The following is a 23,341-nucleotide window of genomic DNA, read 5'->3' as shown; positions in this document are numbered from 1 at the left end:
AAGGCAAACGAGCCTTCCAGGATTTCTAGGCATTTTCATAGGGCCCAAAGGCAAAGTTGTCAATAAATTCAGCAAAATAAGTTGAGGGTTTGCAGCTTGCCAGTGTTCTATGTGATCTTTTGGAAAAGGTCAGGAGGTAACATCCAGAGAAGGGTCTTCACATCCATTTTTGTCTAAGGCTGTCATGTCACATATCCCCGGATTATAGGTGCAGAAGGGAAACAATGAGGCAGAGGATGAGAACAAGCCTATGATAAAGGGATACAGACCAAAGACTATGTTTGAAAGAAAGAGGGGGAAACCAGCAAGGTTAGGAGGGAAAAGAAAGAAAAGTAAGGAATGAAAGGAGAGCAACATTGACAATGGGATGGAGGGAAGAGGGGAAACTGGTATCTGGGAAGAGAAGAATAAATGCCAAAAAGATTTGTGGGTAGGAAGAAGGTTGGCTGAACTTACAAAATAAAGATTCAGCTAAAATGTCTGGGCTATATGTTTTTAAGATTCTGATTCTTCTATACAGTTTCTCTTCTGTTGATCTATGCAGAATTGTCTGACAATGGACCTTCCCCTGAGCTCTGCGGTGTTCCTGATCCTCTCTTGCTGGCTCTGGCATGCAGAATGCCAAAGTTATAACTCAGTCCTCACCGTGCCAAATGGAGCACATTGGGGAAGGTGGGGGAAGAAGGTTTTCTGTATAGAAGACCACACAAATGAATTCTCCCTGAAGGTAAAAGTCTCCTAGTCTTGTCTCTCTGAGACCTCATGATGCTAAGGTACTCTCACAATTTTCTGTCTAAAGACACCCCCATTTTGGGGGCTGCTGAAACTTCTCTCCCCAAATAGGCTTGGGAAAACCAAACCATGGAACTTGAGGTGATAGAAATTAAAAAAATAGGGAGAGAGATACAGGAAAAGAAAAGGTAATAGCTTTTGATTGAAAGTCACATGAAATATCTAGCTACAAATATCTAGAGGAATGAAAAGATCAGACACAAAGTCTATTTTTATTTTAGTTAGCATTGCAGATCAAATTCCAGTCACTGGAAGTGTTAAGAATTTGTTCTCACTCATCAGTTTGTCTTCCAACAAATCTATTGGACCTTTCATGCCAGGTGAAACAGGCATCTGCAGGATGTGTCAAGAAAGACAAGAGGGTATGTGACTGAAGCCATGTTCCCCTTCCTACATGCAACATGTGTAAAAAATGGGTGGGCTTCATTTGCTTGAGACTGGCAGCTGTCTTAATGTTTTTGACTAGCCTTCCTTTCAGGATGCCCCTGAAATGAGAGAAACAGCTCAATGCACCTGTACACCAGGGGACAGAACCATATGGAGCTCTTGGCTTAATCTCATTGCTGCTTTCAAAGCCCCCATTCAGGTATTTGACAAAGGAAGAGAGAAAGAAGGAAGGGTCTTAGAGAAAGAGAGGAAAAGAGGGAGATGTACCAATGGCAACAATTAAAAAACAAAACAAAGCAAAAGCCAGATACAGATACTCAGCATATGCTAGGGTCCAGTATGCGTGCAGATAAAATACTAAGATTGTATGCAGATAAACCAAGCTTGTTAGATAGGGTATATTTATTTATTTATTTGGTTTATTCATGTGATTTATCTACTGGCTCAACCTGAACAGACTCTAGACGATATACAGATAGTAAAAATTAAAACAAATTGCAGAGAAGAAGAATAACAGTAATAATTCTAACACAAAACCCAAAGAAGTAACTTAAGTGCTGGCGGTGCCATATTAATCAATCCCAAAAAACTTCTAGAACAATTGACTTTTTGCAAGCTTATGGAAGACCTTGTTAATGGGTGCCATCCTTGCCTTGGAGGGCAGGGCAAACTGTTCCAAAGGAGCAGAGCTGTCACAGAGTACATCTGCTATTGTGCCCTGTCTCACCACAGGTGTTTTTTGATGGCCTGGAAAATGTGGTCTCTAAATACTTAGGGCCCAAGTCATGTAGGACTTTAAAAGTAGCAACCAGCATCTTTGAATTTTACCCAGAAACAAACCAGCAACCAATGTAGCTCCCATAGTAGTGATGTAATGTGGCACTACTATTACTGCCCAGTCATCACATGGGTTGCTGAATTTTGGATCAGCTAAGGTTTCAGCTAAGGTCAGCCCTGTGTAAAACAAATTTCATTGAAAGATGACAAAAGCATGAGCAACTGTCTTTAGGGCATCCCCTTCCAGAAAAAGTTACAACTGGAACACTAACTGAAGCTGGACAAAGGCCTTCCTGACCATGACATCCACCTACTCTTCGAGCAGTTGTCCAGGACACACAGATTACAAGCCATCTTTTCTGGAGGAGCACAATCTCATCAGTGGGCTTTAGAATTAACAGACATTTCATCTGTGTTGAGTCTGAGTTTGTTTCTCATCATCCAGGCCTTGATAGCATTTAGGTACCTGATCAGAACATCTACTGCATCTTCCACTGGGTGAGGAGGGGGAGAGAGAGAGCGAGAGAGCGCCTATCAAGCATTAGCCAAATCAGCCTGTCTATTCTATGTGCATTTAAGTAACCATGAGGAGAAGCTGCTCCAGATTTCCTCATTCAACACAAGGAGGTATGGGATATTGGTAGTTGGCCTGATGTAAGCAGTTATGTTCCCTTTGTTCATTTTTGTACCTAATTCAGACACAATGCCGCAATAGGTCTATACACTATTCAAGATGCCCTAATTTACTGAATACTACTCACTGCTTTCTTATTATCGTTGCTTTTTCATTGTTCTCTGGAAGCAACATTAAAGCTCTCAATATTTTATACTATAATGCCCATTCACTTGGCCAATATCATTCTGTTACATTTAGTCAGTTCACTTTAGCCAAGATTTTCTGCAGTCTTAATTAGTAATTTTGTGCTCAGGGAGATTTTGCTCTCTTCATTTATTCATTTATTTATGTGAGCAGGATGGACAACTCGTGATCCATGGACTACACATGATCCTGAGCTTCTTTTTTGCAGCCTTCAGAAATTATACTGTCAACATTTGGTGGCAAATTGTGAAATTGCAGAGGCATAACTCCTGAGCATAACATTAAGATTACTGAGTAATTGCCTCTTAATTACCCTTTTTATTGCTTTACATCAGATTATCATTTTATGGCAAAGGAAGGAAATTTAATAATGTATTTCCTCTGATCACTGTTTCAGTTGATTTTAAAATGGTGTGCTTAAGTGGAGAAAATAAACATGGAAACTTCAAGTGAGTTAGTTTTGATTAAAGACACAACCGTTCTGAAAAATCTTAATACCTTTTTGTCAGTCCCCAAAGGACAGCATTACACTTCATTGCACTTTAAACAAAAGAAAATCACCACAAATCAGGACTTGGTGTTGGGCAGGTGGGAAAGGACAATAAAAATGCCTGGCAATTTCCTCACCTCAGATATCAGATACTTCACTGGAATTTTGGGGCCTCTAACTTCCTGCAGAGTACAAAGAAATAGCGTGGGGTTGGGTATGTCTTGACAGGTCAGCAGAAGGTTGAATTCCTCCTCCTGAGTTTGCTTACAAGGGTCCTACTGAAGTAGAGATCACAGAATCAGCTTCATCATAGTCTTGTTTTTTCTTTTGTTTTAGGTTCAGCCACCCCAAGGTTATGAAGATGATTCATCTTTGAATGGCATCTGTATTCACTGTACAAATGGTGATGTAGCTGAGTCTTCTTCTGGACCGTGAGTATTCTTTGGATTTCTCTCCCTGTCTGACTTTGTAAGATTGGCAGAAATATTTTATGCTACATGAAACTAGTTCTAAGAAAGAAAAATGCTAATTTTTTCAATTTTTCAAATGTCTAGCTGTCTCAGAATCCAAGAACAATTCAAACAATTCTAGATAATACTGTGCCAAAATATACCTTGCAATTTCCCCCCCTAAGTGGCTTTCAGTTTTCTACCTTTTCTGAGAGTGCTTGAGGATTTATTCTGAATTTCTCTTGGAAGTATTTTTGAGCTTTCTTTACTGCTGAAAGTGGTGGACAGTATTACTGCTAATATTGTATTGTTTTCTGTCACATATCTTTTCTTGGCTATTCATAGTTTCTAATCTGAAAAATCCCAATAAGAGGATGTTTTTATTATTTTTTTCCTTGGGATTTAATGGAAAGTTGGGAAGCCAAAGATATTGTAGACAAGTTGATTGTACAGTAAAATATAGGATATTCTTGACCACCTCATCACTGAATAAGAGCAAAGATATCACCTATCAACTATGGGAATTTCTCCAAATATCTTTTTTCTTTGAAAAAGAATTCTTAAAATCTATTTTAAAAGATATAGACATTCTCCAGCAAAGCTTGACCTCTAGTAACTGCATTTGTGAGTTTTATGAGCAGTTTGCCATTAGCTTCTTCCAAAATGTTTCTTTGACCTCTTAGCCTAGCCCAAATCCCTAATCTTGGATTTCCACAGTCCTCATCCAAATACTAATTATCATTAATCCTGCTCAGTTTTTCTGAGATTACCCAAGGTTGAATAGAAGCTGCTACCTGCTGAGACCTAAAATAATATATTTTGATGAAATATGTAATATATTTCAAAAAATTAAATAAGAACTGATGTGAGAAAACTAAAATAGAGAAAATTTTTATTCATGGTGTTTTCTGGCCTGCGCTATTATGAGTCCAAAGTAAATAAGACAGAGAAAGCAAGGATCACCGTCTTCTGCATCCTCCAATGTTAAACTGCTTCTCAGAGCTGAAGAAGAGCAAACAACTGAATTTATTCCTGACCCACAAGAACAGCTAGTCCCCCAGAAAGTTATGCTGATTTATTTATCACAAATCATGAGCTCTCACTCATGATCTACAGTTTTTCAGAACAACAAATTTATGCAGATGAAAACTTCAGTGGAGAAGCAGCAGCTATTTAATTTTCTTTTTAAAAAATGGTGGAATTAAAAGCTTTAGTCATTGATTCAGATGAAGAAAGAATACTCCAGCTTGAAAATTCTACCACAGATATTAAAATAGTATTGAAAAGTTAATAAAGGTGTTCAAGATGAAGTGACCTGTTTTCAGAATCTGGTTCATAGAAATAATTTATAATTCCTAAGGATTCCATACAGTGCTGAACAAGGTCACTTTTAGCAGTATTCATGGAGAAATTAATATGTGAGATTTTTCTTTACAGCAATAAGATTACAAACTGGAAATTGAAACTGCTTATCATGTGAATTTCTGTTTCTATTTGGTACAGAAGCCCAGTCTGACTGTTACATTTTTAAGATCTACAATACAAAGTCATTTTATAAGTTTACCTTGGCAAGTGGGATTTGGGGCAGAATGAAAATAAGACAATTATTTTTCCACAAACTTCAGAAATGAAAACTATTTAATAAAGCACATTTGGTAGTAAAACAAAAGGGAATTAAACATTATTTTTCTTTTCCAGAGATGTTTTGTTTGTCCCTGGATTCTAAAATGAAGAAAATTTTATTAATCTAAAGTTTGCACTGTAGGTCTGATATGAAGGGCTAGCAGTCTTTTTAAATATCTCTTTTTTAAAATCTTTTTTGGGAGGGAGATAGCTTGACTTGGGGAAAAGTTCCTGTACTTTATTATACCACATTTGTTCCAGAATTACAGTACCTCTAAGTTTTTTTTAACTTTCTTTTTTAAGTTTTTACCTTATACTTTTAATCTATTTTTAAAGTTCTTTGTTATGTTTTTCTATTTGATGTTTTAATTTTTTAAAGACTATTTGTAGTTTTCCTTGTTCTTTTTTTTTTAGTTCTTCAGAAGGCTAAGTCATGAAATGAAAACTTTTTTTTTCTCCTTGACCTACAGGTTTTATGTGCAGTTTTTATTTTATACCTACTTAGTAGTATCTTGAACATAAAAGTCCTTGGGTATCCTTCTAAGACAGTTAAAAGTTCACTTTTCTTCATTAAAAAAACTCATATCCTTCCATATGAGAATGATATTTTATCTAGAAGATGAGTTGGCCAAATATATATCAGTAGGAATTTAAAAATGTTCAGGTACATAATAATATTGATTCACAATTTTTCAACATTTGCAGTAGAATAAGAAATAACCGATCCAGAAAGATATGTTTTAATATCAGTGATTACGTGCTTTAATAAGTATACAACATTTATTAATTACCATGGCCCTACTACAGGCCACCCAGATGTTTTACTAGATGTTTTGATCATCTTTGTACTTTACTTGGGAATCAGTTAATTATGCTTGAATTGCAGAAAGCAAAGATCTGGGGAGCAAAAAGTAAATTATTGGCCTCTCTAGTGACACAGCGACAAGAAAGTATTATCATTTAGACTCTGATCTAAAACCAGCATTTGTTTCTATTTTTATATTCAGCTGTATAAAACTGAGTGAAAGGTTACTAAGAAAGAAATGAACTATTTTTGAAATAATATATTTTCCCAAAAATTAGCTGCACCTTTATCTCTTCAGGAAATAACAGCCATTATTAAATAAATAAGAAATATTGATATATATATATATATATATTGCTCCTACAGTCGTTTCTTGTTATTTGCAGATTCCGTATTGTGAGTTCACCTATTTGCTAAAATTTATTTAAAAATTCAAGTAACTAATGTGTACATTCAATCAATCTGAGTCACCTAATGTGCACATTCCCAGTGGAGGGTTCAGTATTTGCTGATTCAGTGTTTATGGTTATTTTATACAGTAGAATGTAACTACCATGAATAACGAGAACACACATTGTTGGATGCTTGTCTTTTATTATGCTTTTTGAAGGAAGTTTTTGGACCACTGTTAATGAGGGTTTTATAACTTTGATGTTGAAGGCTGGTAAAGATTCTACTGATGGTGCACGTTGTCATCCAAATCCTTTGTTAAATGTTGATGCAATACTTTTGATAACAATCCTGGCATGCAGACCACAGGCAATATGATCTTCAATTGTCCATGATGGGGAATCTAATGTTATGAATGGGTGAAAGCCCCAGATACAGATAACTAGTTCATCTTTTAGAGATATATTCAGAAAAACTGAAATGGAGGGGGGAATCTTGTTGGATGCTGAAAAGGTCTTTGATATGGTACAGTTCAAATTTGAGGGGAAGAAGTTTTGATCAAATATGTTTTTTTTCTTTTTTAATTAATTGGATGAATTGTGCTATTCTAATTTAGCCAAGATAATTACAAATGGGATTATTTCCTCATATTACTATTCTTTTCATGAAAGGTCATTCTCTGTTATGAAATGCTATTGCTGGGATCCAGACAAAAGCAGTGTGAGTTCTTTTCATGTGGCACACATCCTCATTACATTAAATATGTTTACAAGCCCCTGGCAGACCATTAGACTAAGTATGCAAAGATTTCAAAGTGCTCACAGACAGGAGTTCAGAGAAGCAGACCGTATGCCTGTATGGATAGCTATCTGTATCTTTGCTGGACATTGTATTCCTTGACAGGTCTGGAGATTGGTCGGAGATTGACACATGTTCCACAGGCAATTTAATGCCCTTTAGTCTCAGGGTGGAAGCCCCTCAAGGAATAAATGATGGTACAGCAGCCAACAATATTAAGTTCACTTGTCAAAATGGGATGACACTGGAGGGTTCTGCAAACACTTGGAGTGTTTATGGTCCACGGAGCAGTTGTTGCAGAGCTCGTGCCGTATGTGGTATCCAAACAAAGGTTGAGTGTTCTGACGAAAATATATTTCACGATAACAGGGGGCTTAATGATGGGAGATTTCTGCTGTGAGTAAGTCCTAGATGTTTTATCACACAGCTATCAGTATTCTAAGGTTTGTTGATATGTTACTGAATTACACTTGGGTAATATACAAGTATATGGAAAATTAAAAAATCTAAGTTGAATCTTAAAGAAAAGTTGCATGTGTCTTTTTAAAATCACATTTCCTGAAGCCTCCCGGTATTTCCATTACGCTAGGGTTATGTTCCCTGGGAACCTCACCTATAGTGAATTCATTTAAAGGGAGGTGCTGAACCAGTGAAAAAAGAGGGCATGGTGTCATACTTGTAAGCAAAATACTTTTATGTGCTCATACATTTGTAGAGCTTTATTATTAAGCACTAAGTTACATTTTTTTTGTTTTTTTGTCTCAGGTTCTGTGTACGTTAAAGCATTTCCTCCATCTTTTTTCCAGCTGGATTTTTAATGTGTGTTTATCATGACAGACAAAGGTGGAATGCATCATGACACCATGGAATTTATTGGCATTCTTTGTTAGTTGCACACACTAGATTTGCCCAGGTTAAAACTTGACCTAGGCTGAGGATCCTTCACCATTTTAGTGTAACATAATATGTCCAACTTTGGTTCTAGTGTTGGAGAGCTCCTCTTCCTTTCTATTTTGGGTTGGACAAGATGTTGATGGCCATTTTGACCCTATAGTAACAGTAGTAGCTATTGCAGGTATGGAAGTAAGCGGGAGACAGGATGTACAACTAGAACAACCATACAACACAATGGTAAATGAATGAGTAAGGGCAGAAAAGGGGTTTGATAGGAAAATAATCAAGTGACTCTGGTGGGAAGAAGTCTTGGCATGCTTCAGGATCTTGGGCACAAATGACTCTCTAAGCACAAATCAAATAATGGTGATTTCCCCCCCAGAAAATGAAGCAAATTCTTGGATGAAAATGATCAATCGCATAGTAACAGATTTGTAGAAAGCGAATTAGCAAAATATGAATTTGCACAATGTGAGGGAAACTTGTATTTATGTATTAACATTTTTAAATGACCCAAACAAATGATTCTCAGAGTGAAAAGAAAAATCTCAAAACAGCAATCACCCCAATAGAACAATTCATGACAAACACCAGTAAGGAGTAAAATAAAATCAGATGACCACCCTCCTTTGCCACTGGACATTAAAAATCTTCAATAGTCCATCTAAAAACAAATGTTTTAAAACGTTTCCTGAAGGTGAGGAGCATCTGTCTGTAGCTAGTGCATTTCATAGTGCCTTCTAGCCATGTCCCCTTCACCTCATATGTGGGTGGGATTTTAGGCAGTCATTTTTGGGTGAACAAGCAGGATGAGCAGAATCATTCTGCATAAGGGAATCTGGTACCAAGCCATATTGGGCTTTATAGGTAATAACGTATTAACTGATTTGTTTATTTAGGTTATCTTTATCAAGTTTTAGGATTTGTCTGGAGAACAGATCACACTTTAGGTCATATTTATGCAGAAATATTGAAAATTCAAAAGGGTTCACAAACTTTTAAGCATCCCTGTATAACATTCAAGCTGGTAGCAAGAATCATTGCCACTGACATTTATGAACACCTGATCTCATATTCATTATAACATATAGAGCAAAAATTTTGAATAAAATGCTATTAACCTATGAGTTTTCCAAGCAAGCAACAAAAATCATATTTGCTCTACATGGATGGTTTGAAATTACATGCAAAATTATCTTGAGACCTGAAAATTTATGGGCACCTATCACGTACTACAGTCAAAGAGTTACATAGATTGAAGAAAATTGGTGGTTGTGGTACAGGTTGGTGCAAGTGAAGCAAACAGTGGAAGGTGAAATCAGAGGTCCAAATGGTTACATAAAATGATTACATAAAAGCAAGCAATATAAATCTGTAAGGGCAACAAAACAGCATACAAATTTTTTCAGTGAATGAAAAATTGGAAAGAAACCTCTGCATGGCCAATACCTAAAAAATTGAAGGCAAGTTGAAGAGTAACAAAACTTGAAAACAGCTTCAAATTGGGTCCATCAAGAATTAAACAGAAGGATACATACATACAGGACAAGGACAAGCATTAGCAACTAATGCCATACAAATGAAAATCCAAAAAACTGGAAAGAACAGCAAATGTAGATTATGCAAAGAGAAAATGAGACTGTTGACCATCTAGAAAGTGGCTGTAGCAAAATTGCCCAGACAGATTATAAAACATGATAGAATGGCAAAAATGATACGGTTACAGAAGTAGGTTTAAGAAATCTACCATTGGCATTAAAAACAAAATAAGAATGAACAAATGAACAACCAAAATAAACAAGAGTAACACCCAATAACAATCCTGCTCTTTGAGTAAATCCAACTCATAGAACTGTATAATACCTATACCAGTTTTCATGATCTGGGTTCCTTCAAAGGATTCTGGGCACTGTAGTTTGAGAACTTAATCTGAGAAGGATGAGGGACAGGATATGATATCCTTAAAATAACTCAATGTCTCAAAGAGTCCTGTCCTTTACTGCTCCAGAGTCCAGGACAAGCAAAATAACAAAAAAATCAATGATGAAGTATCACTCAAGAAATAATCAATACCTGTTGGGTTCTTGTAAAACTATACAGTACATTTCAAATTTGTAGTGCCTCATAAGAACCATGCAGGCAATGAGAAAGCTTTTCTTAGAGCAGAATTCATTCTGTCATATGAAGCATACTGCAATTTTCTTCCAGCTCTTTACCTCTCTATAATCTGCCAGTAAGGTGCGATATGATGGGGGGGGGGGGAGTTCAGAAAAATCGCTACCTTACTAGCAGCAATTCTAGCTTATCATGACAATTTTGGCTGCGATCACATATCTACTTGAAGACTACTCATTAAGGAATTGTAACTTGCTTTAATAATTTGGGCTGGCTGATAATTTTATGCTTTAGAAGCATTCATGCTGGTTAATGCTTTTAAAATCTAATTGATTCAATATCTGAGTTTCTTCAGATGGGGACCCATTAAAAAAATGATTTCATACTTACTGGTATTAATCTTGTAACCTGATATTAGGACATAGGAAATGAACAAATGGGACAACAGAAGCAGTATTAACAGGTGTTCAAAAGAAAGCATCACGTTGTGAAGATAGTCAGAAAGTTATTTTATGGACTTTTGCCTGAAACATCTATCCTCTCTTTACTGGCCCTGATCGTTCTCTCTCAGCCTTTGGCTTGGATATTCATTTTCCCATGGAAATGCATAGGTTTCTCAGACTTTCAGGCATAAGCATAATTTGACTCTAGAAGCTGTTTCTGCTCCATTTTCTTAGCTGAAAATAATTAATATGACCACCAATTCCCATTTCTTTCTCATTTGGGACTCTGTTTCAAATTTGTTTTCATTTTTTGATAGGAGCCTGCATTCCTTTTTAACTGTTACCTGTATTTTGAAATGTTTGATCCATGTCTTACCTGTGTCTTTGACTCTAGCAGAACAAAACATTATTCCATATTTTTAATGTTCTCCAATACTGAATGTATTTTCTCCAATAATCATTTATTTTTTCGTTCATCGTCAGTGGTATTGCTAGCAGTTTCTTGTATAACAGAATCCTTCAGCATATTAGCTTACTGTTCCTCTTCTTTATGTTGTTAAGTATTTGCTCCTTTCTATAAGTAAGCAAATTCCACTATAAGCTTTCTAACATATCCCAATATGGCATGTTGAGAAATCAATGGTTAATGTTTTTTATGATTACAGTGAAATTAATTCAGCATTTTTTTAGTTTATTAATCCATGGATTAAAAACAAAGGACTCTGGTTATATTATACAAGTTTATCAGTCAGTATTACACTGAAAAACCTGTTTTGTCATGGCTGGCATAACAAGGTAATGACCCGTGTCTGAGGTCCTGGTGTTATTTTCCTCTGATTCCTATGTGTAGTTACATTGCACCCCCAACCGTGGATGTATATGCTTGACATCTGGGCTCCTCTGCTGCAGCACCTGCCCTCTAGAATAGCATGACCCCCAACTTATTGACCTTTAAAAGAGCATTAAAAGCATGTCTATTTCCCCAGTTCTTGGGTTAGGGTGATGGGGGTGGGGGGACGTCTGTTTTTATCTTAATGGGTTGGGGAGAGAGTCAGCTGTCGACTCTCCAGATGACAGTCTTTTAGGGCTTTATTTCTTACTGTTTTTATATTTCAGCCTAGGTGGCCTAGAAATTTAAAAAACAAATGAACAAATCCCTCCCCCAGAATACTGCTACTTGCATCTTATGAAATGAGCTGTAACCCATGAAAATAAAACGAATTGTCATTATATTGTGCAATTTCAGGCCTTTGCAATGCCTTTCAGATAAAACTCTGTTCCTTGATTTTCCAACTCCAGAAATCTGGACTGTTGTGGTTGAACCAGGTAGGTGGTCAGTCTGGTCTATGGTGACTGCAGGACTTGAGTGGTCATTCCCCTGTTCCTTGCCCTTCTCATCCATATAGGGAAGATAGCCTTGGGAGCTGCTTCCTGTGTCAGCCAGTCTATCAGGGCCTGCCTTTTCCTTTGAGGAATTGTTCCCTGCTTGCTAGTTTCTGTACCTTGAAGGCCTCCCATCCCCCTTAACCCCCCCCCCCCCATCTCCTTTGACACTAACACAGACCCTTTCTTTTTTCTCTTACGGTATTTTCATTGCTAGGATTGAGGTTACTTCATTGGCTTAACAGGCCATCATTGGATCAACTGCAAGATTATAAAGGAAACAACAACTGCTGATCAGCAGAGAATATGGGGCAGCAACCAGCTGCTGGAGGAAAGGGGATGTGCTGAAGCTGCTACTAGAACAGAACAAAGTGCTGGAAGCCATCCTTTCTGACAAGCTTAGGATGGCTTGAGTTGGAAAACAGCAATTTTGAACTGAAGTTGGAAAACATGGGTGCAGTGTGAATTTACCATAGGAGGAGGAAGAGGTTTCTGTGCTCAGGAAGGGACTACTGGCCCAAATTGGTGATGGGTCAAGCAGAATTTGAGGCATAATCCTTAAAAATGATGTTTCACAGTAGTTCTAGTGAAGTTCTCCATGGCCTGCTGTACTCAATTGCTGAAAAGTAGGGTGTGTTAGGGGCCGATCCAGGAAAGGAACTCCTTCAGTTCATTGCCCTGTTCCTATTTGTTCCTTGGCCTGTGCTGACCTTCAGTACACAATGCCAGGTCTCTCTTAACCTGACAGGAGGGAAATTCACCACTGGGAGGGCCAAGGCACAGCAGAGTTTGGGGAGAAGAGAAAGGAGAACAAGCATTACAAGGCTGGCCAGACATCAACAAGGTAATTCAAGACAAGAAACAAATGAATAATATCCAGCTGGGCTATTCTTCCTAGAAGTATTTGAGTGAAAAACAGAGTGGGTGGGATTTGGGGGAAAATATTCAGCAATGTTGGAAAGCATTTCCCTCTAAACATTTTAGATGGTGGTGTGGGGGGGGGGGGGATACACCCCAGAGAACTTTGGAAGTCCTGATTCAACATATCCTTTTTTTCCCCCTTTCCTGTAAGCAAAAGATGTCCACTTGTAGGCTTATTTCTCCCACTTTTCCTAGCCCATCAGTTTCACCCTAACAGACCAGTGCATTTAGGAGATGGCTGCTTTTAATCATTACAATCATTTGTACCAAAATATAGGGGAAAGGAAATCTAGGAAATTTTATTTATATTTATTTATTTATATATCAAATTTGTCACCGCCCATCTCGTTAAAAATTGACTCTGGGAGGTTTACAGAAGATAAATAAAATACAATGTAAAAACAGACTTAAATAAATAATAAATAAATTCCAAGAAATGATGGGATTAGCAAGTAGCTCAGGGAGCATCATCAGGGTGCCAGCCACCCCCAAGATCAATTAGAGCTCTTATCACCCTACACAAGCTGTCAGAGCCAGGTCTTTAGTCCTTACAAAAATGTAACTGAAATGCTCCCTGTAGCAAAGTATTGTGAAGTTTCAGAACTGATTGGTTTTTAAACTTCTGCATTTGTAGTTTATTAAAGGCCATGGTAGAACTTCTTCTGCTAGAATGCAAGATAGAGCAGGGGCAAAACAAAACCTGTAGTTGAGAACCAGGTCATGGTTGTGACAGCCAAAATATTGGGAATGGAAGTCAAGCATCTTCAGTTTCTTGAAGAGGCCTGAAATGCAAGTTTGTTTTGAGAAAAATTCTAATAGGCATGATTGGGACAGCACAGCCAGAGCATTTACCTTCCTATTGAGATGGAGTTAGATGCTGGCCATGGGTGTTTTGTGTCCAGCAAAAAATTTTTAAGTTCCAATGGGGCGGGGGGGGGGGGATAACCTTTTTGCTTTTTGATGCATTGGTCATGCCTAATGAATTGGATCAAATCCTCAAACATAAATAGATATTGCTTCCTGATGGAATAAAATGAATTGATTCATTCCCAACATCCTTGTGTTCTAAGTAACTTTTGGCTTTATGGCATATGTGCACAATCTAAAGCCCCAGGTCTTCACATGGATGCTCAAAAGTCCTGGATGTTATTATCCAGAACCTCTCAAAAGTTTATCACTGAATAGTTTTTTTCCCCTTAATGTCACAGATGAGCTGGTCATTGACTGAAGCACAGTGATTTGATTCAATTTAATATGGCTTATTTGTTTAGGCATAGCATGTTATGTAAACACAGTAATTATGTTGTGTTAACCCAAGTGTCATGGGTAAACCCAACCTTAGTGTAGCAATTCTAAAACTGGCAAAGAAAATACTGTGCATTTATATAATATATGATAGTCCACTTGCTATCAAACAGGAAAGGTCAATATTTGCCAGCTGTGGAGGCTGCTGTTGCCCAAAATGAAGCTGTCTCAAATTCCCAACCAGTCTTGTCTGTTAATCAAAGCACTTCTGTTGGTCTACTTAAGAACTACTAAAATGCCATTTTTATTTGGAATGAGGGAGAATTGTCCATTCTTTATTCCAAATTTTCCTTCAAAAAACATGTTCTGCTTGCCTGATGTGTTTTGTCCTAGACCAGTGTTTCCTCGATTTCTTTGCATTGTTAATTTAAGACGGCCTTCTTATCTCTCCTTGCTATTCTTTGGAAATCTGCATTTGGTTGTTTATATCTTTCCCTTTCACCCTTGCTTTTTGCATTCCTTCTTTCCACAGCTATTAGTGAAGCCTCATCAGACAGCCACTTTGCTTTCTTGCATTTCTTTTTCTTTGGGATGGTTTTAGTTGCTGCCTCCTGTACAATGTTATGAACTTCCATCCATAGTTCTTCAGGCACTCTGTCTACCAAATCTAATTCCCTAAATCTATTAATCACCTTCACTGTGTACTCACAAGGAATATGATCTAAGTCATACCTGAGTGGCATAGTGGTTTTCCCTACGTTCTTCAATTTAAGCCTAAATTTTGCAATAAGAAGTTCATGATCTGAGCCACAGTCAGCTCTTGGTCTTGTTTTTACTAACTGTATAGAGCTTCTCCATCTTTGGCTGCAAAGTACATAATCAATCTGGTTTCGGTATTGACCATCTGGTGATGTCCATGTGTAGAGTCATTTCTTGTGGAAAGGGGTGTTTGCTATGACCAGCTTGTTCTCTTGACAGAACTCTATTAGCCTTGGCCCTGCTTCATTTTGTGCTCCAAGGCCAAACTTGCCTGTTATTCCGATTACTCCTTGACTTCCTACTTTAGCATTCCAATCCCCTATGAAGAAAAGGACATCTTTTTTTGGTGCTAGTTCTAAAAGGTGTTGTAGGTCTTCATAGAACTGGTCAACTTCAGCTTCTTTGGTATCAGTGGTTGGGGCATAGACCTGGATTACTGTGATGTTGAATGGTTTGCCTTGGATACGCACTGAGATCATTCTGTTGTTTTTGAAGTTGTACCCCATTACTGCCTTTCCCACTCTCTTATTGACTATGAGTGCTACTCCATTTCTTCTAAGGGTTTCTTGCCCACAGTAGTAGATATAATGGTCACCTGAATTAAATTCACCCATTCCCATCCATTTTAATTCCCTGATTCCCAAGATGGTTGATGTTCAGTCTTGTCATCTCATGTTTGACCACATCCAGCTTGCCTTGGTTCATAGATCTTACATTCCAGGTTCCTATGCAATATTGTTCTTTACAGCACTGGACCTTCTTTTCACTTCCAGATACATCTATGATTGAGCGTCCTTTCGGCTTTGGCCCAGCCACTTCATTCTTTCTGGAGCTACTTGGAATTGCCCTCCGCTCTTCCCCAGTAGCATATTGGACACCTTTTGATCTGAGGGGCTCATCTTCTGGCATCATATCTTTTAGCCTTTTGATAATGTGCATGGGGTTTTCTTGGCAAGGATACTGGAATGGGTTGCCATTTCCTTCTCCAGTGGATCACGTTTTGTCAGAACTCTCTGCCATGACCTGTCTGTCTTGGATGGCCCGGCATGGCATAGCTCATGGCTTCATTGAGTTACACAAGCCCCTTCGCCATGACACGGCAGTGATCCATGAAGGGGTGTGACTGCTTATATCTTTCCTACTCCAGGTTCAAGAATTTTATGGTCACAAATTGCTGGCGGGTGATATAGCCTTAAATGGCATCCGACTTTATTGCTCAGATAACATTAAGGCTGAATCAAAAATTGGACCGTGGGTTCCTTCTTCCTTTGGCTTTGTTGTTTGGAGAGTATTGAGAGATAAGGAAATCTTCACCCTACTCCTTGGTTCTAAAAGACCTTGAAAATAAATTACTGCTCCTTTGGGCCACTCATTACTCAGAGTACCCTCTCCCCCCTTCCTGCCTACTTTTCCCTTTTAGCAGTATCCATCTTCTCACTTGTGGAATTAAGATTGGTTGCAAAGCTTCAAACATGCTACTAAACATGTTTTTGGTTACCCTGTCAGCCTCTTAGAAGGATCAAGATTGACTTCTTAGTTTTCCATTGTCTCTGGACTTGGCAGATTTTCTGCCAGTTCCCATTCTCAGTTGATGGGACCCAGAGTTACAGAGCCAGTTATTGTAATATGGATTTTATCCTGTTATTTCACAAAAGGTTATAGGATGGTATATTAAGAAAACCAATTTAATAATATGTGCTGGAGAGGCTCTCTTTAGATTAGAATGGAACTAGATTTTTGGTGCTTAATGTAAAAAAGATATCTATTTTAAATGAACTATGAAGAAAAGGGATGATGAGTTTTTGTATGAGTTTAATAATTCTCAGAGAATGGCAGAGAAATTGTTTTTGATTGCTCCACTAGGGAAAATTGAAGCAACCATACTATAAAACATAAATCTACTAAAAAAGGTCAAAGGGCCTCAGGAAAAAAAATATTTAGAGAGAAACACCATGTATTATGATGCCTGCAAGAAAAAATAAGACAGTTGAAATGCTTATGTCAGAAACCAGATGTAATAAGGATAACCAGTAAGATATAGTTTTTATTCGTTAATTTAGAAGGCTTATAAGCCCTTCTAATCAAAGCTGAGCAGTATACAGTTCCTCATCTTCATAAATTCAGATTAAAAACAAAATTAAATAATAATCATAGGCCAAATCAATAGGAGAAAAAGGGGAAATATAAAAAAATATCTAGAAAACCAGAAATACAACACACAATGGACCAGAAATTAAAACAAGGAGTCATAGACTTTGCCATGTTCTACTGGATTTTCTGAAGGCCAGGAAGGAAGGGACATTCTGATGTCTGGGGACAAGCTATTCTAACAAAGAGGGGCTATAAGTCAAAAAATATTTTTCCAAGGTCTCTGCAGATGTCAGTCCCTGAGAGAAGGGACCTGGAGTGACCCTACCTTATCCAACCTTTCAGCCTCACCTCACATTGGTACTGCCAACTTTGTGCCCTGGCTACTAGTCAAGGTCTCACCTCTCCTGAATTTCTCCTGTAGGCAGATGTTACTGGGAGATATCCAGGCCCTAGACTGTGAAAGGCTTTGAAGATGGCAACTAGCACTTTGAATTGAAACCAACTGATAGCCAGTGCAACTCTTGAAGTAAAGGAGTTACATAGGCACAGGAATGCTCATTGTTATGGTGTACTCTGACTCTTATGACCCAAGAGACCCTGATCTGATAAGTGGTCAGCTTTGCAAGCTGGCAGGTCATCAATGTACGAACCTGAAACAGACCAGTAAGACAATGAACCTGAGTAGGTAGGGGCAGACTCAGATAATGAGGGCCAGATCTTGGCAGGATACCTAGCACCAGGATGTACTGACAACTCTGAAGGACAGAGCAAAGGCAATCTACTCAGCTACTCAAGAAGCAAGGACAACATCATCCCTAACTGAGCCATGTCCATAGCTGACATAGGAGCAGTTGCATTCCTATAGCCTTGCTTTGTCCTCAGACTCTAGGCTTTATGACATGGACTGGCTTTTAGAACTCTCTGGTGCTTGAATTTTAGACTGACGCTAACCATTCTTGTTTCTCTGCTGCTGCCTTGTCCAATTTTGCTAGATCTCTGTGTCATTGGCTGTCCATCCAGCTCTGTCTCTTGTCTCTTATCATTCTGGACTGAACTCTGTGGACCACTGTTTCTACATCCCTGAACTTTCAGCCTTAATTCACATTGGTACTGCCAACTTTGTGTCCTGGCTACTAGTCAAGGTCTCACCTCTCCTGAATTTCTCCTGGAGCTTATGTTCAAATTTCTCCTAAGTGGTTGTTTGATTTAGAACAGGACACCCATAAATATTTAAGTGTCCAAATTCTGGGCTAGCTGTAGCTTCCAAACGTTCTTCAATATAGCATATATTGGAATGATCCAATCAAGAGGTGACTAAAACATGAGTGACCATGAGTAAAGGTTCCCTTTCCAGGAGGAGTCATAACTCTACACAAGATGGAATTATGAAAAGGCCCTCTTGGTCACAGCTGCCAGCTTGACTCCTAAGTTATGAGTTCTGTATGGGGGAATATGACCCGCCCTAGGACTAAAAATGGTATCTCCCAGAATCAGATGGTTTATGAACCCAGAGCTACTATTTTGTGCTGGGATTAAATGTCAACCTGCTGTTCCCAATCCAAATCTTAACAGCCTCCAGGCACCTGGACTGTACTTTGATGGCCTTGCTTGGTTGGCCCAAGGTGATGATGTAAAATTGGGCTTCATTAGTGTGTGGATACAAGTCATAAAGGAAGACATATATGTGAATGGAATCATACTTTTGTCAAACAAACTAGAAACTCAAGGGCAAAATCCTCTACAAAAATGGGTGACAGCATTAAACCCCAAAGGCAATTATTATTGGAAGAAATCATAGAATTATAGGGTTGGAAGGGACTCTGGAGATCTTCTAATGCAACCCTCTCCCTAGGGCAGGAATCATCAGACAATCCCAGACAAATGTTTCCAACTTTGCTTGAAAACCTCCACTGATGGAGCACCCACTATTCTAGGAGACAGGCTGTTGCACTGCTTAATAGTTCTCACAGTCAGGAAATTCTTCCTTATTTCAAGTTTGGTTGTCCGCACTCATTGTTTCTTGACCTACTCTTAAGAACTATGGAAAATAAATCCACATTCTCTTCCTTGTGGCAGCCCTTCAAATATTGAAAGACTGTCATAACATCTTCCCAAAGTATTATCTTCTTCAGGCAAAGCATAGTCAGTTGCTTTAACCGTTCTTCATAGGATTTAGCTCTCAAGCCCCTCACCATCTATGTTGCTCTTCTCTGCATTCTTTCCAGTTCCTCAGCATCTTTCTTTTTTCGTGACAATCAAAACTTCCAGGTGTGCTAGAAATTGTAATATTTATTTGACTGCAACACATTTGACTGTCTCTATGAATTTAGTAAAAAATAAATAGAAAATGATAGTTAAAATATTCAAATATTCCAGAAAACCCTTGAAATTACTCAAACCTGTAATAACAGAAGCTAAAATGTATGCCTTGGATCAGAAGCAACAGAGAGGAAGGAGGACTTGTTCTATATTTTAAAAGCATTACACCCGTTTAAAAAAATCAAAGTATTTGGTGACATGATATGATATGATATATGATATGATATGATATGATATGATATGATATGATATGATATGATATGATATGATATAGGCATATGGGTTAAAATAAGCAAAAGTATAAATAATAGTATCCACTATTGCCTGCTCCAACCAAGGAGATCGTTCAGGTCAGAAATTTCAAAGACACCTGAATAGCGATGGGGAACTTAATTGCTCTAACGTTTGTTGGAAGATAAATTCTGCTAACCAGAGTCCTTCCAGGAAATTCCTGACTTCTCTTGTTACCAACTTTCTTTTTCATAAAGTACAAGAAGGTTTAGGGGATTAACTATGATTGACTTCACAATAACCAAAAGGGGAAGTTTTGCATTTCACTCTAAGACCAATTCTTCCTGAAATAGGAATGCTCATCAACAAAATTACTGTCCAAAGTTGTCATAAGTTGGGTAGCCTTAAATAAAATAAAACATTGTAAGATATACTACTATACAGCTCTGACAACTGATCCAAAGTCTTCCCTTATGTGAAAAGAAAAATGCAGATCTAGATTTAACAGGAAAATAATATATGAAACTAACTCATTCTGTGAAAACTACCTGGAAGCTACTCTAGAATGCAGCAACTGGAATAGTTTTGGGCACCAATCTGCTTGTCCATGTAACACTACTACTTTGAGAGGAGTGCTGGTTATCAGTTGGCTTGCAGGAACGATTCAAGATGGTGCCTGTCACCTTTAAAGCCCTACATGGCTCAAGGCCCGGGTACTTGTGTCTACCTACAACCAGTGGCTTCTGCCTGTCTGCTAAGATCAAGAAGGGAAGGATTGGGAGTGTCATCTGCAGGGACTATGGAGAAAGCCTTCTGGTTCACCACTTGCCTTTCCCTATAACATCATTATCTCTGAGATCAGATTGGTCCTCACTCTCTTGGGTTTTTGAAAAGCAATAACAGCTTGGGTTTTTCAGTGACCCTTTGTGGTTGGATGTGTTTGTTGATTAGTAATTGGTTGTTCCTCAGTGCAGGAGGAAATTATATTCTCATTGTTGGCTATATTGCTTGTAAATTTTATTACTGAACTCAGTAATCTAAACTGTTCAGATTAGTTGCCTAGCAAATACATTTCACAAACCAACCCACATGTCTTTAGCTTGATTGAAAGGTCTCAGAACGCACTATCTCAATGGCTTGATTCCAAAGCATTATCTAAATTCATAGGGATTACACCTAGAAACTTTCTATTTAAAAGACATATTTTAGTAGTGGCATTGCAGTATTCCTCACCAAATCAGCAAAAATGCTATCCTCTTTTAGCTAGGCTTGTTATAGATTTTAACATAGGACTTCCTTTATTTGAAGACTGGAAACTAGGCCTATTAGCTGAAAGAAGAAATGACCGGTGCAAACAAAATGATTAGAACATCACTGGAAAAAAGAAAGGGTTACTAGTCAGATAGAACCTCTGGGAGAATACATTGTAACTGGTGATACTAATTCAGTTGGATATATCTGGCCCAGTGTTTCTCAACCGTGGCAACTTGAAGATGTGTGGACTTCGACTCCCAGCCAACTCCCCACGCTGGCTGAGGTATTCTGGCAGTTGGAGTTCACACATCTTCAAGTTACGAAGGTTGAGAAACACTGACCTATCCACATGTACAGAAGGCAATTTATCTTGTGTTACCAAACGCAAGGGAACATGAAGGGTGCAATCCCATTCATGTCCCCTTGCTTGTAAATTTCCCATTTGAATGTTGGGCTAAACAGGCTTTTAGACTGATCTGGCACAGTTTTTTTTCATATCATTACCAACTGGGAAAGAGGGGGAAGCTACCTTAGCTTCTAATCCTTAGACATAATTTTAAAATATAAGTTTGATGTTGGTAAATTTTATATTCAGTAGTCATATGATTTTTCCCCTTAACATATAAACGAGAAATGATATCTTGGACATCAGTACCTCCTACAAATATTACCGGCCACAGGATGTAGAAATAAGATGATGATTTATATATTTCTTTCTTCTAATTCCATTTGTATGTCTCTTTCTTACAATTTTGGCAGTTTGTTACACCCATTATTTTCTTTGGCAGGTAGGGACATGGGACAAAGACTTATTATTGCTCAAATGGTAACCTGATTGCCTTTTCTCTAAATGTACAACCATACCAGAGGATCTTTTTTGATGATACCGCAGCTGACAATATCAGGTTCTACTGTGATGATGGGACTATTCTGAAAGGTGATATCTATGAACATGGTACTTATGGAGAATGGAGTAACAGCTGCTCTGTTGGCACCATGTGTGGACTCCAGACAAAGGTTGAAGATAACCAGGGTACCGCTGATGACAGAGCCCTGAATGATGTGAAGTTCTTCTACTGTGATTGAACTAGAAGTGAGTTGCATCCCAAGAAGTAACCTGCATTTGGATGGTTTGTTGAAGTATACATTAGCCATAATTAAATGTGGAACCAAAAACACTGTGAGCCATATTTCTGGATTGGAGGGCAAAAATAAATAAATAAATAAATAAATAAATAAATAAATAAAAGCATATAAAAAGGAAATGAATCTTGTTGATAGAGCTCAGAAGTTAAGCTTTCAGCTGTATAAGACTGAAGACTTATCTACTCTTGCATCCTACTCCCCAACATGAAAAACCAGTAACATTTTATGTGGGAGCCTGCTTTGTTCAGTAAATAGTGACTGGGCCAAGAATTCTCCAGTGAAGATCTGCTGTGCTTTTCCTATTTTGCTTCCATAAAATAAGTGCCTTTGGATTGCAGTGCACAGTGAAAGTGACCATGGGATTTTTAGTTGGCACCTAAAATAGGGGAAGGAAACCTTTTGGAGCACCGGAGTACATTTGTTAAGACCATATTATGGGTGTTCTCACACAAGGGAACCTTGGCATCCTTGCTTATTCACCATGCAGACTGGCAAGAGGCTCTCTAAACCTCCATCACCAGGGAAGCCTTCTCAGCTTATAGTGGGCATTTTTTTTTCCTGGGCAGATGGTCATAATTCTAACGAAAGCACTAAACTGCCCATTATTTTTATTTTCTTAAAATGCCTGTGGGTCTATTTGGGGACCAGAGGCATTTTTGTAGATAAGGATGATGAGAGTAGCTTGCATGTTGCTTGGTTGAAGGTGTACAATCTCTTTCTTTAAAATCAGGTAGTCAGGGAGTTTCTTGGCTCCTAAGCAACTTGTCTGTTGGGTATATTGATGGCCAGAGGCACCATATGGCCTTCTTCTGCCTTAAAAAATAACAGCTTGTCAGTCTTGAGAATGCAATTGTATAAGGATCTAGCAATAAATAATTGCTGGATCCTTATACAATTGGACTTATTTCCAGGTAGTTATTGATAGGATCACAATTCTAATCTTTAAAAAGTACCAGTGGAAACATGAAAAATACTTTTAATAAATGAACCAACGGATGCCAATCATTTAATAGCTTTAATTTCATTCTTCAGTCAGTTGGACAGACCCTACTTGTGATTTTAGTAGTAGATGCAGATCACTGGGTAGTGACCAAGAGGAGAGGTAGGGCCTTCTCAATGGTAGTATCATTATTTTGAAACTCTCTCCCAAAAGCAATACAGTGGGTCTCATGCTGCCTTACTTGAAACAATGTGTGCTTCATGCTCTCT

At 38.1% G+C, this 23,341-nt stretch overlaps 1 protein-coding gene across 1 annotated transcript; it reads left to right on the top strand.

Annotated features, from left to right (window-relative positions):
* Positions 1–1,282: 1,282 nt before the first annotated feature.
* Positions 1,283–22,072, top strand: LOC148216051 (vitelline membrane outer layer protein 1-like). Its single transcript, XM_088140893.1, has 4 exons — positions 1,283–1,378; positions 3,603–3,697; positions 7,437–7,641; positions 21,854–22,072. Exons 1-4 carry the CDS (start codon positions 1,283–1,285, stop codon positions 22,070–22,072), a joined length of 615 nt encoding a protein of 204 aa, XP_087997019.1.
* Positions 22,073–23,341: the final 1,269 nt, after the last annotated feature.

The sequence above is a fragment of the Python bivittatus genome, unplaced genomic scaffold (assembly GCF_059951505.1).
Source record: "Python bivittatus isolate LINGU-HERP-01145 unplaced genomic scaffold, Pbiv_v1 ctg000340_np1212, whole genome shotgun sequence".
NCBI classification, from domain to species: Eukaryota; Metazoa; Chordata; class Lepidosauria; order Squamata; family Pythonidae; genus Python; species Python bivittatus.
The sequence above is the reverse complement of the archived record's forward strand: the minus strand, read 5'-3'. Positions and strand labels throughout refer to the sequence as shown.